Source organism: Panthera onca, chromosome F1 (genome assembly GCF_046562875.1).
Source record: "Panthera onca isolate mPanOnc1 chromosome F1, mPanOnc1 haplotype 2, whole genome shotgun sequence".
Lineage (NCBI taxonomy): Eukaryota > Metazoa > Chordata > Mammalia > Carnivora > Felidae > Panthera > Panthera onca.
The window spans coordinates 26,923,450-26,945,564 of record NC_138355.1 but is presented as its reverse complement, the minus strand read 5'-3'; the positions used below and the strand labels follow the sequence as shown (position 1 = coordinate 26,945,564).

Below are 22,115 nucleotides of genomic sequence, written 5' to 3'. Positions count from 1 at the left end.
TTGCCCATTAAATTTTTTTTGTCGTATCTTATAAATCTCCATTAATCTGCAGTAGAGATTGGCACACTTTTTCCATAAAGCTCTGGATAGCAAAGGCTGTTAGTTTCACAGGCTCTTTTGTCTCTGTCACAACTCATCAGCTCTGCCATGTTAGTGTGAAAGCAGCCATGGACAATACATAAACAAGTGGGTGTGGCCGTGTTCTTATATAACTTTATTTACAAAAACAGAAGTTCAGATTTGGCTCACAGACCAGTAGCTTACTAGCCCTGATGTATTGGTTCTGCCTCTATCCCTTTCTTTTCTTAGCAATTTTCCTGTTAAAGAATCTGGGCAGTTGGACCTGTGTACTTTCCCATAGTCTGGGTTTGCTAATTGCTCACTCATGGTGCATTGCAACATGTTTCCCTGTCCTCTGTGTTTGCTGCAAAGTGGCAGCTGCAACCAGAGGGTTTATAGATTTAATTTGATCACATTAGTAAGACTATAGCTGGTGGTCTGTTCTTTCATTGGTAGGCATATAATGTCTGGTTACGTCTCTGTGTGATCTTAGTAACTATCGATACTTAGTGCTTAGCTTTTGCTGGTGGTTTTAACCTTTGTTATTATAGTTGTTTTGACTCACTATTCCAGTTCGCTTTTGTTGGATTGCTGCATAGACACATAGTATTAATATTATAGGCTTTGGTCCTGTATTGTTCCCAGGACTTCTTGATGCTGACTTCTCTCTTTGACTCTCACTTAGGAAAGCATGGTGGAATGTAAATGGATGAGAATGATGATTATTTAATTTTATATTGAATCATAACCTGCCAACTTTGGTACTTTATTGTTAGAAACAAATTACTTGTCACACACTGCACAATCAACCTGAGCACACCCAATTGTAAATCACTATCCTAAACTACGCTGCTTAGCTGCTTGATTGATGGTATGCATGCATGCATGCATGTGTGTGTATGTGTGCATGCTCTGTATCCCTCAAAAACATTAAATCACATTTTTATTACTAGGGAATCTGGGTAGTATACAAAGCATGAGAGCCAGAGGAGTTAGTAATTTGCTGGAGGTGTAAGCCCATGCTGTCTACAAATGACATATAGCATAGAAGGCATGATAAGCTGTCTCCTTTATTTACATCCTAAATTTTGGAGTCTGTTGTTTGTAAAACTGGCCCAAAGTCTATCATTTACATAGGTAACGACAACTTAGTTATAAAGCATTTCCCCAGTGATGATAATGAACAATCTTACCGTATCTCTTAAAATCACTTCAGTAGGTACCTTGCTCCCTAACCACTGAGTGCAGAGTAGCATGGGTATTTGCATAGCTTATTCTTTCCATTATTTATTGTTGGTGTGTATATATATTTACTGACACCTTAAAAGTTAACAGTTCTAGTCAATATCTAATGTTTTATCTGTGTGAATTTATAAGAATGCCTGAACAGTTTTTGTATCCATTTCCTAATTGTTTTCCCAGGCTTTGGACATGATTTAATTTACACAGTTTCTTGCAAGAGTGAATGTGTATTTGAGTGGAAGTGGGTAAATACATTACTTTGAGCAAAAGTACACTTTGCGACCTGTAATTTCTGTAAAGCAGTTATATATGATATATGTCTATAGTTAAAACACTTTGATATATATTTCAAGTCTCAGAAGGTCTTGTGTGTAATAGTCCCTTGTGAAAATAATGATTCAATACTAATTGCTGATCTCCAGTGGGGAAGTAGAATTGGTAAAGTGCCCGCATCCGACTATGTAGTGGGAAAATTATGCTGATGGAGTAGGAGGTTGTTTGTGTCTCTTTCAGGAAAGGACACATCTCCTTTTTCTCTCATCTAAAAATACCTCTTAAAGCTACTGTAGAATGATTTTTAGCTTACATTTTAAAATACTATATTAAGTTATATATTTGGATGGTATATGCAAATGGGAAGTACTCCACATTATTTCTTACTAAAGTGAATCTAGGAATCCATGTAGCAAGATTGGTAAATGACAGCAAATGTTCTGAGTAGAGTTTCCACAGACTCAGCAATGGTATAAAATCATATTAATGAATTCACTGAGGTCAAAGAGATCTGATGAATTTAAAGATGAGGTAACCAGAGGAATCCTAATGAAAGCCAGAGACCTTTTTCAGTGCTATGGTAGCAAATGAAGTCAAATAGTTTGGCTTCTCTTTGGCCACTGATATTTATTGAATGTTCCTAAATGGGAGAAGTATATTATAACAAAGTTAGGACAATGGTATGACAGGTTTCTGTAGTAGTATTATAGGTAGCTGTAAATGTGAAGCTAGCTTTTCTTTTTTAAATGTTTATTTATTTTTGAGCAAGAGAGACAGAGCATGAGCAGAGGAGGGGCAGAGAGAGAGGGAGACACAGAATCCAAAACAGGCTCCAGGCTCTGAGCTGTCAGCACAGAGCCCAGCGCAGGGCTCGAACCCATGAACTCTGGGATCATGACCTGAGCCAAAGTCAGACACTTAACCGACTAAACCACCCAGGTGCCCCAGTGTGAAAGTATCTTGATTAATTTATTCCAGGACACATAGCAAATTATGAGGAAAAATTTTTTTTCAAGTTTTTTTTTTTTTAAAGTAAGCTCTATATCCAGTGTGGGGCTTGAACTCACAACCCCACGTGCTCTACTGACTGAGCCAGCCAGGTGCCTGTTTTTTTTGTTTTTGAACTATGAGTTTTCTTTTCTGAGAGAGCCTGTGTCATCTCCCAATTCAATGTCAATTTAGTTTCTTCAGTAAAATATGAGAGATGTGCTGAAAACTGAAACCACAGTTTCCATATTTTATGCTTATCTGTGTTTATGGATATTACAAGTTTAAAAAAAAGCTGAGTGAAGTATTTTGTGCAATTATGAAAACCAAGGATAGTTAAGATACTGTTTTTTGAAACGATCTGTAGATTTCTTATATTACAAAGAACTGTAATTCCTTGCTTAGTAATATGAATTAATCATTCATCCTTTTGAAACCTGACTAAATTATAAACGGTCCTCTCCTCTTGGTCCAGAGGATAGTGGATAGCTCGTGTGAGGATAGATTTTCCAGCGGCCATTTCATCCCTCCACTCCCACAAATTAGTGGCATTTATTTTGATTTATGGTGATTGATAACCTCTCTAAAATGGGTACCGTCAGCCATTTTATCTGAGAGAAAATGTTTCTGAATGTTCTCTTTCTTAGTACCTTCCAATCTGAATATTACTCTAGAAACTTAGAAAAAGGGTCAACATTCCATATACCAAATTGGGCATCTGCTAGTTCAGCAGCTGTAAGGCTAACAGTCTAAGAACTGTAGTCGTTTGGTTTCATCAACACTCTTCCGTCAAGATCCTTGATCCTGGTACAGTTAAGGGAATTTATGTGGTAAGAGAGGTGAAAACAATTCATTACACATAGAAATGAGTGTCGGAGCCAAAATTAGGATTCGTAGTCTGTGATTTTTTTAAATTTGATGCTCAGCTTATTAAGCCCTATCAACCTGTTTAGTACAACATTATTTTCTTTTTAAAAATTAAAAAAAAAAAAGTCCTTATTTTTGAGAGAGAGCGAAAGAGAGAGAGATTGTGAGAGGGAGAGGGCAGAGAGAGAGAGGGAGACAGAATCAGAAGCAGGTGCCAGGCTTGAGCTGTGAGCACAGAGCCCAATGCGGGGCTCGAACTCACGAGCCATGAGATCATGACCTGAGCCAAAGTCGGACCCTCAACCGGCTGAGCCACCCGGGGGCCCCTACATTGTTTTCAAAAGAATGCACTCACCTTTCTTCCAACATTGAATCAAAAAAGCTGCAGTTCTTTTTTCTTTGTTAGAATTAATACAGCTTTTAAATAATTCTGTTTAAAAACTATTGATAGTAATTTTCCCTTTTTAAAGAACATGATTACTTTAGAAATATTAGCTGTTTATGTGTTTTCACAGCAGTAACCCAGATAATAAAAATGGACCAAACATTTATCTTTAAATATGTTATGTCAGTGTTTTTATTGGGAGAAGAAAAAGAACCCATATTTTAAAACACTGAGATGTGTAGGGAAAAATTAATATTTTATTTATTGTTCTTATACCAAAATAATGTACCTTTTAGTAAAAATGTTAAAAATGTATATAATTATAGTTTTATTTAACATTAAGTATAACGAACATAAATGTAATTATAGACTAGAGCAAAGTAGAAGCAGGTTTTGCCTTTAGAGGTACTTAAAAAGGCAGTATTTTCTAGGTTTTCTATTCATTTACTGGGTGCCTGTTATGTATTGGACGTAAGGGGTACAAAATATCACAGACCTTGCCCTCATAATGCTCACCGTCTAGAGCTGAGACGGACAGGCGTTTATATCCAGTGTGAGAGATGTAATGAGAGGTGTGTACATGGCACTGAGGAAGACTGCAGAGGGAGAAGATCCAGCCTCGGCTGGTGGTGTGGGAGGTGGGGGAGTCTGAGAACGTTCTTGCAAGACCAGTTGTTTGAAATATGTGTAGGCGTGTCATGTGGAATGGGGATAGGAATGCAAGTTCCTGGCAGAAGTAACATCATGAGCCAGGTATTGAAGACCGAGAGCCTGAAAATTGCAAATGGTTTATTATGACAGAGTATTAGTAACGGCAGAAGGAGTACCTGTCTGCAACTGGTGAGAAAGCCCTAGAACAAGGGTGTGCGTGCGTGTGTATTTGTGTATGTGTGTGATGTGAGAGAGATGAGGGTTGGAAGAATGAGGAAGAAGTGGGGGGGAAGGAGAGACAGACAGAATATGAGAAAAGTAACCACCCTCCAGGTAAGCAGTAGTAGATCAAGGGAGGCAGAATGGAATCCAAAGACAAGAGAAAGTTAGAGCAGGGGTTTTGCCTCTTTGAGGCCTTTGAGAGACACAGGTATATCCTGACACAAAGGTGGGAAATTATTTGAATGAGAATATTAGGAATTGTAATGTTTGTTTCCATTCTCTCTAAAGACTCCAATTAAAATACACACATCTGAAGAGATAGGAAATGATCGGCTATTAGTGCAGAGTATAACTTGGGGATTTGAGGAGGTTAATAACTCTCCATCACTTGCCATTTCTTTGCCTCCTGTGCTGAACTTTTTCAGGTTTCTAGCCTCTACATGTTAAAATGCTCCAAGGCGGGGCGCCTGGGTGGCTCGGTCGGTTAATCGTCTGACTTCAGCTCAGGTCATGATCTCACGGTCCGTGAGTTCAAGCCCTGTGTAGGGCTCTGTGGTGACAGCTCAGAGCCTGGAGCCTGTTTCAGATTCTGTGTCTCCCTCTCTCTCTGCTCCTCCCCTGTTCATGCTCTGTCTCTCTCTGTCTCAAAAATAAATAAACATTAAAAAATTTTTTTAAAAAAATGCTCTAAGGCTTAGATCTCTGAGCTTTTCTCTTCCTCATGCTCACTCCCTAGAAAACCTCATCTGGTTCCAGTTTTAAATATCATTGATATACTGAGGACCCCCAAATTTATGTCTCCAATTCAAACTCTCCATGTTTGACTGCCTTTTTGATATCACCACTGAGATCTAAAAGATACCTCAAATAACATGTCCAGAAAGAACTCAATTTGTCACCTAGACTGGTCCTTCTGCAGTTTTCCCCAAGTCTGTCAATGGCAACTCTATTCATTCTGAAGCTCAGGCCAAAACCCTTGGAGCCATTCTCTGTATAGATAGACTTTAGTTTTGAGAATAATTTTAGATTTACAGAACAATTGAACAGATACTACAGAGGTTTCCCATATAAGCCCCAGCCCAACGCAGTGTTTATTAGTGTTATTTTTAACATCTTGCATTAGTGTGGTGCATTTGTTATAATTAATGAACCCATATTGATACATTATTTTAACTAAATCCCATGGTTTACATTAGGGTTTACTCTTTATTGAACACTTCTATTGATTTTGACACATTCATAATGCCATGTGTCCACCATTACATACAGAGTAGTTTCACCACCCTAAAAATCCCCTATGTTCCATGTATTCATCCCTTGGACCCTACCCTGAACCCCTGGCAGCCCCTGAACTTTTAATTTCTCTATAGTTTTGCCTTTCCCAGAATGCTATATAGGTGAAATTACACAGTATGTAGCCTTTTCGTATTGGCTTCTTTCACTTAGCAATATGCATCCTTGCCACCATGGCATTTTTTGTGTTTTGAGTTTTAGCTATGCTCATAGGTGCATAAGTAGTATCTTGTGTTTTTAAATTTGCAGTTTCCCTATGACATATGATGTTGAGCATCTTTCATATGTTCATGTGCCACCTGTGTATCTTTTTTGGTGAAATGCCTGTTTAGATCTTTTGCCCACTTTTTTTTTAATTTGCGCTGGTTGTTTTTCTTTTTGTTGAGTTTTAAGGGTTTATGTATTTTGGATACGAGTCCTTTTGTCAAACATGTGTTTTGCAAATATTTTCTCCCACCGTGTGGCTTGTTTTTTCATTTTTTTAATAGTGCCTTTTGCATAACAGAAGTTTTTAATTTTAACAGAGCCCAACTAAGTAATTTTTTTCTTTTGTGGATCACACTTTTGGTGTTGTATCTAAAAACTCATCACTGGGGGCTCAGTTGGTGTGGGTGGTTCAGTTGGTTGAGTGTCCGACTCTTAATTTTGGCTCAGGTCATGATCTCATGGTTCGTGAGTTCAAGCCCCACTAATAGTGCAGAGCCTGCTTGGGATTCTGTTTCCCTCTCTCTCTGCCCCTCCCCTTCTTGCTCTCTATCTCTCTCTCAAAATAAATAAAAATAAACTTTAAAATAAAATTTTAAAAAACTCATTGCAAATTCCAAGGTCACTTAGATTCCCTCTTACATTGTCTTCTACAAGTTTTATGATTTAGTGTTCTACATTTAGATGTATGATCATCTTTGAGTTAATTTTGGTGAAAAGTGTAAGGAGCGTATCTAGATACATTTTCTTTCTATGTTGATAGTCAATTGTTCCAGCACCATTTGTTGAAAAGACCATTCTTTCTCTATTGACTTGCTTTTGCTCCTTTGTCAAAGATCAGTTGACTGGATTTTTGTGGGTCAGTTCTGGGCTCTTTATTCTAGTCCATTAACCTATTTGTCTATTCCTTTACCTATCCCACATGGTCTTAATTTACTATAGCTTTATAAGTCTTGAAGTTGGGTAAGTCAGTCCTCTCAGTTTGATCTTCTTCAGTCTTATGTTATTCTAGGTCTTTTGCCTTTCCATATAAACTTTAGAAACAGTTTGTCCATATCCACAAAATAATTTGTTAAAGCTTTGTTTGGGCTTGAGTCTGTAGCTCTCTTTGGGAAGAACTGGCATGTTAACAATATTGAGCCTTCCTATCCAGGAACATAGACTGTCTCTCTATTTATTTAGATTTCCTTTGATTTCTTTCATCAGAGTTTTATAGTTTTCCTTATATAGATCCTGTACATATTTTTGTTAGGTTTATGCCTATTTTATGCAAGTATAAATGATGTTGTCTTTTTTATTTCAGATTATAGTTGTTCATTGCTGGTATATAAGAAAGCACTCACTTGACTTTTCTATATTAACTTTGTATCCTGTAACCTTGCTATAATCTCTTACTAGTTTTAGTCCACCTAATTGTCATACCCCAAATTAACACGTCAACAAATTCTGGCAGTTCTGTCTTAAAAGTATATTCCAAATCTGTCATTTCTGCCCATTCTTGTGCTACACTGTCATTACTCTGGTGGAATCTACTATCACCCGCTCTACAATTGCAGCCGATAAAGTAGTCCTCCTTTACAACACTTACCACATTTGTTGCTACTCAATATATTACATATTGGTAGTCTTTGATTGTTTCCTATGTTCCTTCCTCCACTAGAAAATAACATCCATGAAAGCAGGAACTTTGCTCTTTTTATTGCTATTGCCCCAGTGTCTAGGTAGTACTTGGTCTTAATTATTTGTTGAATGCGTGAATGAATGAATGAATGAATGAACTCTCAGACTACTCAGTTCCTGCAGCAGAGACTTGCTAAGTAACATTATAAAGAACATAAAGATACGCTACAAGCAACCTTCCAAGAGTTTCCAAAGAAAATTAGAATGTCTGAAAAATCCATCCACTTGCAAGGTTTATCACTGTTTCCCACACTTTATACTGTAACTATAATATGCATCTGCAAATAGAGAACACTCACAGGTCTGAAGAGGCACTCTGCCAGTGCTATGAATAGCTTCCTTACTTCTTAGTTAAATTCTTTTTCATTTATATCCTCCTTGCGCACCAACCACCTTTCAACCCTTCTTTTTCCTTAGTGTCTTGAGGAAAGGACTTACATTAATGGTGGAGTAAAAGGTTACTAAAAATAATTGAGTTCCTTTTTAGGATGTTTGAAAAGATGTTCTTAGTTATAAGATTTAATCCTAAAGTGCTACATACATCATTGAAGGATACTCCATTATTTCCCTGTAATCAAAAAATATTTCTTCTCTCCAAAAGTATATACTTTATTACAAATACATTTAATGACCATTATTTTATTTGAGGCCTGAAGTCTAATAACTGATAAAACAGTTTCTGTCATTTGGTTTCCCGCATATCAAAATGTGTGTCCTCATACTGCCTCTGCTGGAAATCTGTTGCTGGAAACCCCCAATTCCAGCAGTGTCTTTCAACTGACACAACATTTTTTCTCTTAGCCTCAAAAAAAAACAAAAAAAAGAGCTTGAAGTTTATTTTAGCAGAATGGCTTCCCACTGGGGTGAATGGCCACACAGGAACTTAATTATTCAATAATCCAACCTTGGGACTTAAACTGCCTTGATTTTTTTTTTTTTTTTTAAACTAAGAAGACATTGGCATCATTCCCAAGGAAGTGGTCTGTTATCCTTGAAACTTTTCATCAAGGTCGAGCCTGTGAATGAATAAGGCTTCTTTGGTACCCTTGGGCACCAATTTAATTTTGTATTGTGTTTCAGAGTTGTATTATGATGTGTTGTTCCAGTAAGGAGGCAGATCAAGGAGTATGGCTTGATACAGTTACAGTATGTACCAGTTTGGCCACCTTGAAGAGGACAGGACACACTGCTTTCTGTGGATTGAAATTAATAATAATTTTAACCTGTTATACATTCTATTTTACAACATTTGAGCTAAAAAAACGTTTTCAACTTGTTTGTCCTACGTACAGATCTTCAGAGATCACTCAGTCTCTGTTAGGGAATTGTCACAGAAAAATGAATGCTAAGATTTACAGAAGGCATTTACATACCTTGGAGGAAGGGCAGTAGCCAGATAACGTTACCTATGTGTTTGCCTCAGACTTTTTCAAGTGAGCTTTTATGAAACTGCAGAATTACTCTGTGTCCAGTATGTTTAGGTCTTCTCTGAAGTTACGAGAAGGAAAACCTGTCATAAACCTCAGCTTCTGTTACTGCTGATCAACAACTGTGATTATTGCTTATTTCTTTCTTTAGGTTTTTCCTTTGAAATACAGTGAACTTGAGACCGGGAACTTCTTATTATGAATGCATAGGTTATGTTTTTCATATGTGGATTTCTATGAAATAAGAACTATAAATAATTTTCTTATCTAAATTATTTTAGATTTGTGTGATGACACATCTCCCCAATATATTTCCAAAGAACTGAGCTTTAAAAATTTTCAGATCTAGGAAACTTTGTTCTGAGCTTTCTGAGTTAAGATTTCAGGCTGTAAACTTGTTAGAAGTCAAGTGAGATTATAGTATTTTAGTGCGGCTTCATTGTTCTCAGCATCTTTACAACTGTGTGTGATTTTTAAAGTAGAACTTTGGAACCTTTTGTTATATTGTTGCTGTTACATTGAGAGAATGCAGTCTGTTGACTTAAAGGCAAAGTAACATTTTTAGGAGTTTATCAGGGTCCCATAAAGGAGACAAACAATAAAGATCTCCAGTAGGGAAAAATGATAGCGTTGCTTTGATGGCGTTGCTTTAAACATTTGCTAAAAACAGACCAGAAGAGATCCTGAACAAGAATCTTTGTAAGACTTCCCTTCAATGCTTTTAGTTTTATTCTGTTACTACTGAGAAAACTCACTGGTAGTTTTCCCCCAACACACAAACAAGTAGGATAAACAGAGCTCTGAGATGGGAACTTCCATTTCATTTTTGACAGTGATTTCCCTCAACTCTGAAGACAAAACCCCTTTTACAACTCTGAGCTAATTTTCACATGTTAGGTTTCCCACATAGGTGTTTTGAGTAAATTTGAAAATGTTTTGCTGTTTATATTAAAGAACTCTGGAAACAAATATGAATGAGATGGAAATTTCTATCCTAAAGTTTAGTATATGGGCTAGAATTCGCAAACAGTTTGCCTTAGGAAAAAGCCACACGCATACATGCACGTGCACATGTACATGCACACACGTATATGTTTCTGATTCAAACGATACCATATCTTAAGAAATGGAAACTATGTAAAAATTGCCTTAATAGGTTGTTTTTTTTCCCCCTTCCATCTGTGTCCCATCCTTGTCATACTCTGCCAATTAGGGATATTTAAAGAAAATTAATTTTTTTGGTTTGTATTTTAATTCCAGTTAGTTAACATATATTAGTTTCAGGTATAAATATAGTGATTTAACACTTCCATATATCTCCCAGTGCTCATCACAAGTGCACTCCTTACTCCCCACCACCTATTTAACCTATCCCCCTACTCTCCTTCCCTCTCGTAACCACCAGTTTGTTCTCTATAGTTAAGAGTCTGTTTCTTGGTTGGTTTTTTTTCTCTCTCTCTCTCTTTTTTTTTTTCCTTTGCTTGTTTGTTTTGTTTCTTAAATTCCCCAAATGAGTGGTATCATATGGTATTTGCCTTCTCTGACTTATTATACTCTCTAGCTCCATCCATGTATTGCAAATGGCAAGATTTCATTCTTTTTTATGGCTGAATATTATTTCACTGTATGTGTGTGTGTGTGTGTGTGTGTGTGTGTGTGTGTGTGTATATATTGTGTGTATATATATATATATATATATATATATATATGCCAAATCATCTATTCATCAGTCAGTGGACACGTCAGCTGCTTCATATCTTGGCTATTATAAATAATGCTATGATAAACATAGTGGTGCATGTATCCTTTTAAGTTAGTGTCTTTGTATTCTTTGGGTAAACACCCAGTTGTATGATTGCTGGTTCATAAGATAGTTCTATTTTTAACTCTTTGAAGATCCTCCATACTATATTCTTCAGTGGCTGCGCCAGTTAGCATTCCCAACAACAGTGCAAGAGTGTTCTTTTTTCTCCACATCCTTGCCAATACCTGTTGTTTCTTGTGTTGTTTCAAGGTACCCGCATGGTCTTGTTCTGGTGGAGGTCCTCTTCCTGTTTCAAAGCCAGCATCTTCTCACTGTGTCCTCACATGGTGAGGGGCAAGGGATCTTTGTGGGGTCTCTTTTACAAGGCACTGATTCCTTTATGAGGACTCTACCCTCATGACTTGGCCTCCCAAAGGTCCCACCTCCTAATATCATCATCATTGGGGTTAGGATTTCAGCATAGGAAATTTGGGGGACACATTTAGAATCTAGCAGTATGGAAGAAGTAGCTGAAACGTTTCCAAATTGGTGAAGATCCCTTGCCCCTTGTTCCAGGACAAGACCATGCTGGTACCTTGATCTTGGGCTTTCTAGCCTCCAGAACTATGAGAAATAAATTTCTGTTGTTTATAAGCTACCTAATGTTGATACTTTGTTATAGCAGCTTGAATGGATTAAGGCATATGCCATTCTCTTTCCTTCTGTAATTCTATTTACACATATGTTAGACTGATACTGTACCAAAGTCATCTCATGTATTTTTTTAATTCTTATTTCTCTTTGTACTTTAATTCAGTTTCTTGTGACCTGTTTTCAGCTTTACTAAATCCTTTAGTTAGCTGTATGTAGTCTACCACTAAGCCTAGTTGATACTTTGAAAAAACATATATATTTTAATTTTAGAATGTCTATTTTCTTCAGAATTTTCATTTTTCTACTTAAATTTTTTTATCTTACCCATTTTGTTGGTGTTTTTCCCTCAATAGTGTAACATTTTTATAATGGTTATTTTAAGAGCCTTTAGCTATTCATTCCAACCAACATCTGAGTTTTTCAACAACCTTAGTTTTCTGAAGGTCTTCTTATATTGACTTTTTGCTCTTGATTATTAGATACATTGTTTTTTTTTTTTAATTAAAAAATTTTTTAATGTTTATTTATTTTCGGGAGAGAGAGAGACAGAGTGCAAGCACGGGAGGGGCAAAGAGAGGGACACAGAATCAGAAGCAGGCTCCAGGCTCTGAGCTGTCAGCACAGAGCCCGATGTGGAGCTCAAACTCACAAATCATGAGATCATGGCCTGAGCTGAAGTCGGACACTTAACTGACTGAGCCACCCAGGCACCCCTATTAGATACGTTTTCTTGCTTCTTCACATAGCTTAGAATTGTTCACTGTGTCTGGACATTGTGTATAAATAAGAGACCCATGTTGTCTACTCCATGCCCCCAAGGAGCTCATCTTTTCCTCTATCTGGCAAGTAGAGTCAGGGCCTGATTTAGTCAATGTAGTCGGAAGTCAGGATTAGTCATGGCTGAGTTACAACTTTAGTTATCTCCATTCTCTTCTAGTTTCCGATGTCTTGAGAATGGAATCAGACCTCTCTCTTCCTGAGGCCTTTGTGATTAGAGCTTGCTTGCTATTTTCCAGTCCCTTCCCTAACTTCTCATGCTGTCCCCTAAATGCACCATTCGTCTATAAAGGAGAGTTGGTGAACTGGAGGGACTGGTGTCCCTGCAGACTTCAATCCACCATGCTAGGTCATGTGTGGCTCTTACAGGTATTGATGGCTTCTCTTGTCAAAGTGAAGTTGCTCGCCTGTGACTGGCTTCCTCGTCTAGCCACTGTGCCCACATTTCGCAATTGCCCTCAGGGATGGAAGTGGCTTATCTCATGTTCTCTACTTACCTGAGAAGGACTCAGTTCTCATTAAAGTGTATTTCCTCTAAACTCTGTGTTCACATTTCTTTTATGCCTTTAAAGAAAAATGTGATATTTTAAAAAAAATTCAGGTGTTTTTTCTTTGTTATGGTAGGAATGGCCGTTTTTGAGGTCTTCTACATTCTAATTAGAAGTAGAACCTCCTTGGGGCGCCTGGGTGGCTCAGTCGGTTAAGTGGCCGACTTCGGCTCAGGTCATGATCTCGCGGTCCATGAGTTCGAGCCCCGCGTTGGGCTCTGTGCTGACAGCTCAGAGCTCAGAGCCTGGAGCCTGTTTCAGATTCTGTGTCTCCCTCTCTCTCTGGCCCTCCCCCGTTCATGCTCTGTCTCTCTCTGTCTCAAAAATAAATAAAACGTTAAAAAATTAAAAAAAAAAAAAAGTAGAACCTCCTTCTGCTCTTCTTTTTGAATAAATAGTTTTGAAAAAAAGTACACTGCCCTGATGGTCATTTCCTACAATTCGTATTTTTAACCTTTTTCATAGTATACAGTAGGGGTCAGCAAATCTTTTCTGAAAGGGCCAAGTAGGAAATATTTAGGCTTTGTGGACAAAGTAGCAAAATCGTGGCTATTGTGTAGATATACTTATATGACCATTTAAAATGTACCATTTAAAGACAGAGGTCATTCCTAGCTCATTGGCCATGAAGAAACAGATGACTATAGTTGGCCAAGTTCTGGTGTGGAGACAAGTGATAAAATAATTAGAATGTTTTGATGAATAAAAAGCAAGCAAATAGCAGATACTTTCAAGAAATTCTAGGGAGTTCTTTGATACACCATCTACCATGGTATCTACAGTAGTAAGTACCAAAAATGATCTTGATCTTTCAAGACCAGGTAAACTTTTATTTAGTACAATAGAATTGCATAGTAAACTTTAGAAAAGTATTTGTCAGAAATACATTTAGCCATATGAAATCTTTGTTCAAAGCTTCTTCATTCATTCATTCTGCCCAGATATTCTACTACAATATTGGGCATTGGGCTAATGTGTTTATCTTCAGCACTGAAAATGGGTACAGTCCAATGGAAAACAGACACTGAGAGGTATAAATACAAGGTAGCAGTTACAGTAGTATAGGTTTGCACAAGGTGCGTCTGTAGGGTAAGATTCATGACTTTGCCTAGATGTTGGGGAAAGGTGACAGGGAAGACTTAAAAGAGAAGATGATGTTTTGCTAATTCCTGAAAAGGAATTAAGATTTTGCCAGGTAGACAGATTTTATATATCCAATAAATGTTGCCTGACAGTTATGCTTAACAACTGAAGTATTACCATATTGTTGACTTGACTCACTCAAGGTCGTTTTAGAAATGGCTTGACTCTGAGGAAAAAAAGTTAGAAACACATTCCCTCCTTATATCATTACATGCCTGTGAACACTTAAATGAGAGGTAGTAGGTAAGCAGCCTTTAGCAACTGTTTTCACAAACCACTTATCACTGGGTGACATAAAGTGATTAAGTGATATTTTAGCAAGAATAATTTAGTTCCACCTTTCTAAAAGTTTATTGCTGTTTTTAAATCACTAAATTCTCCAGTCTCTATAATGTTTTTTTTTAAATTATAATTATTGTAGTAAGAATGCTTCAAAGCAGAGACTTTTCTTTTTAGATTGTTTATAGATTTAATAGCTAATAAGATGAGTGAAGAGTGACCATAAGAATTTTTACTTAGGGATGGGAAGTAGAACTTAAGGGGATAAATTACACTTTTGCTAAAGAACACAAGAGTATTGAGTTATTTATGTATTCACTTGTAGCATGTTAATATGCCAGTAAATCTTTTTCCAATTTCTGGAGAATTGGTTAGCTTAATGAAAAAAACAACTGATCATTTTTTATTTGCCTTTTTGAGAAAGCTCCTCTGGGGGATACATTTTACTGAATTATTGAACATAGGCTTTATTGAGTAGGTAATAAGGATTTTTAGTTTGTGGTAAACAAAAGCTAATAGCACTTTGAAGACCTAGATATTCGATTTGATACATTATTTTCCATAGCAGGCAAACTGAAATCCTTTATAAAATTGATGCTTGATATATAACCTTATAAGAAACAAGTTTTATTCCTCTCTATATTTTTCTCTTAGCTTCTGTTAAGTATCAGAATACATATTGAGAACCATAAAAATATTTATATTCATATATAATAATTCCAACCCTTGGAAAGACCCAACAGAAGCAACTAACCTCATAACCACATCTTTGTTAGTACCCTCCTCCCCCTAAAAGGCCTCAAAGAACTTTACAGAAATAGGGGAATGATTGGGTAAATTTTGAGTCCATAGATACTACATAGCCATTTAAAGGTAGAAATGATTAATACCATGTAGAAACTTGGAAATGTTTATTATAACCCTTTTTTTTTTTTTTTTAAAAAGCAAACCTGAATACCACATTGTTCTGCCATACGATACCAAGTTGGAAAATTGGACAATGAATGCCCAGGATCCCTAGACAATGTAGACTCACTGAACACTGTTAGTACCCTATTCTGTAGGTTCCAGAATGCAGTAATTCTCTCATGTACGATGATCAGGAGAGACGGGTAAATACAAAAGGGACTGAAAGATGGCTTTCAGTAAATGGCTCTTAGTTGCAGGATTTTCTGTATGAGATGGCAACTTTAGATGTTTATATTTGAGCTTTCAGACATTTCCTGAGTCAGCACTGTGGATACAATGTTATTGACTCCCTCTTCCCCAAGATTTTACAGTGTTTGATCTTATTATTAATTGAGTGACTATGAATCCTAAATGTATTGTGGCTTTATTTTCAGGATAAGGGAGATCTTGAAGGCATCTCGAAAATTGCAAGGTGATCCAGATTTGCCAATGTCTTTTACTTTGGCCATAGTGGAGTCCGATTCCACAATAGTCTATTATAAACTTACTGATGGATTTATGCTGCCAGACCCTCAGGTCAGTTTTGAGGCAACTATCAGTAAACAGTGGGAAAAAAAAAAAAAAAGAAAATTATGACATGTTTTGAAGTGTGAATCAAGCTATTCAACTTCCTTTGCAATATGAAAATTCAAGGAAAAAATGACCTGATTTTCACACCTCAGAAAACTGGCTGTTTTGTTTAAAGTAATATGTTCCTAGGTTTCACAAAAATAATTAGATTTACTTATTCTTTGGAGAATTTCATCATTTCCTAGAGTACTTTATAAAGTCACGATATTATTTGATAATTAACTAACGTGGAATATAAAGGCTTATAAAAGTTTCAGCCAAAAGAATACATCTTTAGAAAATGTTAAATGGGTTGGCATTTTGATAGGAATATTTTAATAAAGTAAATATGTTGTATATGGTTTCTTTATATATTTTGTTTGTGTAATTGGGATAATTACATTAAATATCTATCTGATTTTGCTTTTAAATTACCTTCCATACTGGGGAAAAGGTCCATCCTGATCTTTTTTTTTTTTTTTTTTTTTTTTTTTTTTATTGCAGAATATTTCCCTTAGAAGATGACACCTATTCTTCCTGATGCTTACTTTGGGATTGGATTTGAGATCCGTCAACCTGATTCATCCTTTATCTCAGAGATAGTTAGGGTTGACTTAGTTGGTCCCATTCCATAAGTTTTTCTTTTTGAGGAATAAAACTTTCCCAGATAGAAGAATTTTTTGTTGTTGTTCCTAGGTATAGGATAGTTGCTCTAGATCTTTCTTATCTGGAGACAGTTTAATTATAGTTATACAAATTTATGCTTAGGATGTGTTCAGAGGGGTAGAACACATGTGTTTCTTCTGTCTCCCCCACTCATAGCTGCCTCACTGTTCGTTGCCGCCACGGCTTACACGTTGTTGAGACTGTCACCTTTTTCTTATTCAATGCACTTAGTGCCTTTTGGCCACTACAGCTAGCCTGGAATGGCATTTCATGGACACCTTGACATCTGGAGAGTTTGCTCAGTTTACTTTTAAATCCCCAAGTTTTCTTCCAGTTGGTTTTTATGTGGCAATTACTGTTGACTTTATACCAAAAGTAAAAATATGCTCATTCCAACCGTAAAAGTACATGTACATGTGGATTAATAGGGACCAGAGAAGTGCCACCTATGAAAGTACGGGGCCTTGCTTTCCATTCTTATTACCACTGCCATTATTGTATCCTGGCTAGAATGTTAGAGAGATGGTGAGGGACGGTGCCAGCCCTAGAAACATCTTTGTTAAGTAGACCCAGTTATTCCACTTTTGTTTAATACCTCCCAATTATGTTGCCTAGAGTATACAAAATTATATGCACAAAGATATTCTAAGTGGTATTAGTTGTAATAACCCAAATTGTAAACCACTTAAAAGTTTAAGGCAGCGGTCAGCAAACTTTTACTGTAAATGGCCAGAAGGGAAATATTTTAGGCTTTGCAAACCATATAGTCTCTCATAAAACTTCTCAAATATGCTCTTTGTAGTACGAAAATAACCATAGACAGTATGTAAGTAAGTGGACATGGCTGTGTTCCAATAAAACTTTATTTACAAATGTAGAGTCATAGTTTGCCAACCTCTGGTATAGGGAAATAGTCATTAAACAGATACAGATAGCCAATGTACCCAATGAATGGTACGTTATGTACTCATTAAACATTAGTAATGAATATAATGAAAAACATGAGAAAATATATAATTAATGAAACAAGATATTGAAGTGTATGAATGGGTAGGACCATGGATGTAAATAACACACCAAGCATATAAAGAAAGGGTGACAAATTACTAACTGCACTTACAGTAGGGTGACAGAGCAATAAATGGATGACTTTGTCTTCTGTTTTTCTTGTATCACTTTTATAATAACAATGTTTTAAAATAAAATATCTTGAGATCAATATTAGTCATCTATCATTGCATAATAATAGTACCACAAACTTAGCAACTTACAATAACACACATTTAATATCTCAAAGTTGGGTTCTTTGTGAGGCTGCATTCAGGCCAGTCTCATCTGAGGCTTGACTGGGCAAGGCTTCCTTGCCTTCCTCGTGTGGTTGTTAGCAGCTTTTGATTCCCTGTGGGCTGTTGGACTGATGGTCTCAGTCCCTAGTGGGCTGCTGGCAAGAGGCCACCCTCAGCTCTTTGCCACATGGGCCTTGCCAGCACAGCTGGTTGTTTTCCTCAAAGCCAGCAAGGGAGAAAGTCTCAGCAAGATGGATCTCATAATTTTACCATGTAATCAGTGTAATATTACAATAAATCCTGTCACGTTGGGCATGTTCTGATGGTGAGAAGCAAGTCACAGCTAACTACTCTAAAAGACAACAGGAGCAAGAATGCAAAAGTGGCAAAAAGGAGGAACGTTATAAAATAGTGTAAAGCATCATTCTTGGTCTGTAGTCATTCCTGACTACTTTCCTTTGATGATATTTGAATTTCACTTTTATTCTTGATGGAAAGTCTTGACAACTCCTTCAGGCTCCCTCTGCTTTCCCGGAAGGTCTGAAAATGCACCCGTTCAAAACAATGTGTGTTTCTGTGGCTCCAGTTGGCAATTTGTAGATCTAAGGATCCTAAGACAGTTTATGATCTATTCTTAGGGTCTCTACCACTTGATTCCTTTTGAGCCTTCTCATCACAGTGCTACAAAAACAGTCTGCATTTTCAGAAAGAAATGTGAGGCTTAATGAATGTTAGATTTGTATGTCAGATCTGGTAACCAGTGAGCTCTTAGGTGTCCACAAGACCAGAAGTATCTTCTGGGGTTAACTCAAAGGAGGATTCCCACAGAAACCTTTCAAACTAGGCCTTAATCATTATAATAGAGGATGGCTTCTCTATTTCAGAACGTCCCCTTCACCAAAGGGGTACAAAGGTTGTACTTCAAAGACTATTCTATCCAAAGCCTGCCAGATACCTGCTAACATGAATAATGGTTGAGAACAGTTTGGAAAGAGAGACAACCCAGATGTGTCAGTCTCATTTGACTGAGAAACTAGGTGAAGGGTTTTCTTCTGTATGATCAAATTAACTGTGTGATTGCAGCCGCTTTCTCTTGTTAGATTGTGGGCTCCGTAAGAACACAGCAAGGAACCGTGTCTTTTTTTCTTTTACGTCTGTGTATCTCATCTCCTTCCACAAACTCGCACGTACTAGGCTCTCCGTAAATATTTAGTGAAAGAATGAATGCAGATTGTAGACTAGTTTAATTATAGAGAGGCTTACTTTTTTGCCTCGAGGCAAACTAAAGGGATCCATTTGGACACCAGAGGGCAGTGCTCAATAAGCACCAAATTTTCAGGCGCTGGGAGTAGGTTAGCTTCAGAAGTGGTGCTCTTGAAAATTTCTTTTCAATCTGTGGGGAGTAGACATAAATAAAAATATAAATAAGTTTTACGTGCTTACATCCCCCCTTTTCCTTTCTGGCCTGCCTGTAAAATTATACTCTACTGACATTAAATATGTGACTTGATTCATGCTTTGTGCAAAATGTAGATCTATATTGAAAAATAAAAGCTTGTTTGGGGCAAGGGTGGGGAGGTGGGTGTTTTTCCTAGACTATGGTCTTATTCATAACCATATGAAGTGACACATTTCATTTTTTCCTTGCAGAAGCCTAATTTATTAAGTAAACTTCAAGATCCCATCACATAGCAAGAGACCCCAGCTCTGAAACACTCACTGAACTGGCTAATAATGTTGGTAAAAGACATAAATTGCTGCCCTAATAAACACAGACTTTCCCTATAAGAGGGTCCTCTCTATGTGGGAGCAGGAACGGGGAAAGGGCATTGCTGACTTCTCTCCAGTGCTGTCTTGGCCTTTGTTCTTTGGAGACCCTAGTCAGTGAGCCCTCTGTGCTGGGATGGATCAGTGGAACATTGGCGAATCTAGATCCAGTGACTCCAGACTAACCTATTTTGCTTTCCAGGGCGTGGGCCTCTCTAGATGAATGTGTTCCTAAAGGTGAAGAACATGAGGGCAGAGGCACTTTGGAATTCGAAGCTCTGATGAGAATAGCAATCTCTTACCAAGTTCATGTGACCTGCATTATTTTTTAACTGAAACTTTTATATGCCTGGAACCAAATGACTTAACCAAAAACTTCTGGTGTGTCATCTTTTTCTGAGCATTTCTGTTCTGAACTCCTCTGTGAGGCCACGTTTTCCATTGCAGCCCCAGCAGGAAGCTTTTCACTAGTGCAGCACAGTGGGTCTTGCCAGAGCTTATATCTCCTCTATATAGAAGCCCTTTATTCCTCCACCGCACTCTGTTTACTGTGCAGAATGGTGTTGTATCTGAACAGTTAGTACAATTTTCCTTTCTTTCAGACTGATAGCTGTTCCATTCCTTACCACTCTCACTCTTGCAACCTAATCCTTTTCATGATCTTTGAATAAGAACTGCTTGTGCTCGCTAAGGACAGAGGATGGAAAAATCATGTGACTTACTGGGCAGGTGGACTTTTAACATGTTTTGGTGGATTCTGCGAAATTGAAAGCCGGTTGAACCAAAATCAAACAAAAGTTGGCTTTTTAGGTTTCGGGGTGACTGAATGGAGGTAATATTAGAAAGTATTTCCTTAAAGTCACTTCATGCATTTATTAATTTATCTTCAGACATTAGCTGGGCTCCTTCTGTGTGTCTGCAACACTAAGGTAAATGTGGGATACAAAGGTTAATGACATATGACCTGTTCCCTCAAGGAACTCAGATAGCCAATTACAACTCTCCTTAACCAAAATTCTGAAAGGATGTCAGTAAGGGAGGAATATCTGTCATGCAGTGTATGAAGTTTATGCAGTTGACTTGATGGTGAAGGGGTTCAACAACTTTTGGTAAATTGAACAGTTTTCAAACAATCATCATATGTATATTATTTGTCCCAAAGGACAGAACGTCCCAAAGGTAGCATACAAAGAGATCTTACACAGTGCACCTCTAAGGACTTACTATCTGGCCAGAGAGGAGAAAATCCATGTGTACAAGATAATCTGAGAGCATTCCAAGGCAGTATTCTATGTAAAGGCTAAGTTTCAATTGCGTAGCACTTTATTTACGACCAAAGACTTCTGTACTCTTTATTTTGATTCTCCCAGCAGAGCTGATGTTATGTACTTCTTGTTATTAACTTAGTATCCTCATTTACTAGGTGGAGAAATTAGTGCACCCAGTAGCTAAGCAATGGCTTCGTGTAGTAGTAGCAAGTGAGTGGGCAGTGAGGGCAAGAACCAGGTGTCCCAACACCCAGCTCACTGTTCTTTTCAGGATGCCATGCTGCCTGTTTCTTGTGTGGTGCAGAGAGATGTATTAATGTCAAAAAAACCTCTGGGGGAGAAAACTCTAGTGAGTCCTGGAGGGAGTTGGGAAGAGATTTAGGGATCACTTATATTAACTTCTTGTACTCTTGAACAAGAGTGTCAAATGTCAAGCTATTTGTGGATAATTTGGAAAACCATATTCAGAGGCAATATATTTACAAAGTTTTATTCCAGAGAATAAATACATTCATGCCCACACTGTTTTGCAGGCAAACTTAAAACAGTATTTAGTGTTAAGTGAGAAAGAGCTCAGGAATGTTCCCTGCTTGTTGGAGCTAACTTTCATGTTGGTACAGAGTAGACTCTAGGAACTCTAAAAAAAATTTTTTTTAACGTTTATTTATTTTTGAGACAGAGAGAGACAGACCATGAACGGGGGAGGGGCAGAGAGAGAGGGAGACATAGAATATGAAACAGGCTTCAGGCTCTGAGAGGTCAGCACAGAGCCTGACGCGGGGCTCGAACTTACGGACCGCGAGATCATGACCTGAGCCAAAGTCGGACGCTTAACCGACTGAGCCACCCAGGTGCCCCGACTCTAGGAACTTTTAAATGATCGTTTCACACTCAGTGAGAAAGGGTCTTGCACCTTAAATATCCCCCAGATCTGCTTGCTGTTGCTTGAACGCCTATTGTAATTCTACTTCTTAATCATGAAGCTTTGATCCAACTTGACATTTTTCTAGTACCCCATGGGTGAGGCACAATGCTAAGATTTTGAGAGACTGTAAGCCCAAATATCTTATTATTAGATTGAACAGATAAAATTAATCAGATAAATTGCTATAAGAATTTCTAAATGTTTATTCTTAGTATCTGTACTCACTTCATTACAAACTCGCCATATTTA

At 37.4% G+C, this 22,115-nt stretch overlaps 1 protein-coding gene across 2 annotated transcripts in view; it reads left to right on the top strand.

Moving 5' to 3' along the window:
* TSEN15 (tRNA splicing endonuclease subunit 15) overlaps positions 1–22,115 on the top strand; it is a 93,437-nt gene that overhangs the window by 11,990 nt on the left and 59,332 nt on the right. The window contains exons 4-5 of one of the 2 annotated variants that reach the window (XM_060643725.3): positions 15,780–15,921; positions 16,459–17,839. The exons of the other annotated variant lie outside the window; for it this stretch is intronic. Coding sequence (XP_060499708.1) covers positions 15,780–15,921; positions 16,459–16,479 — 163 coding nt within the window. The 3' untranslated portion in view covers positions 16,480–17,839. Of the gene's footprint in view, positions 1–15,779; positions 15,922–16,458; positions 17,840–22,115 lie in introns of those variants that run through there. 2 annotated transcript variants of the gene reach the window in all.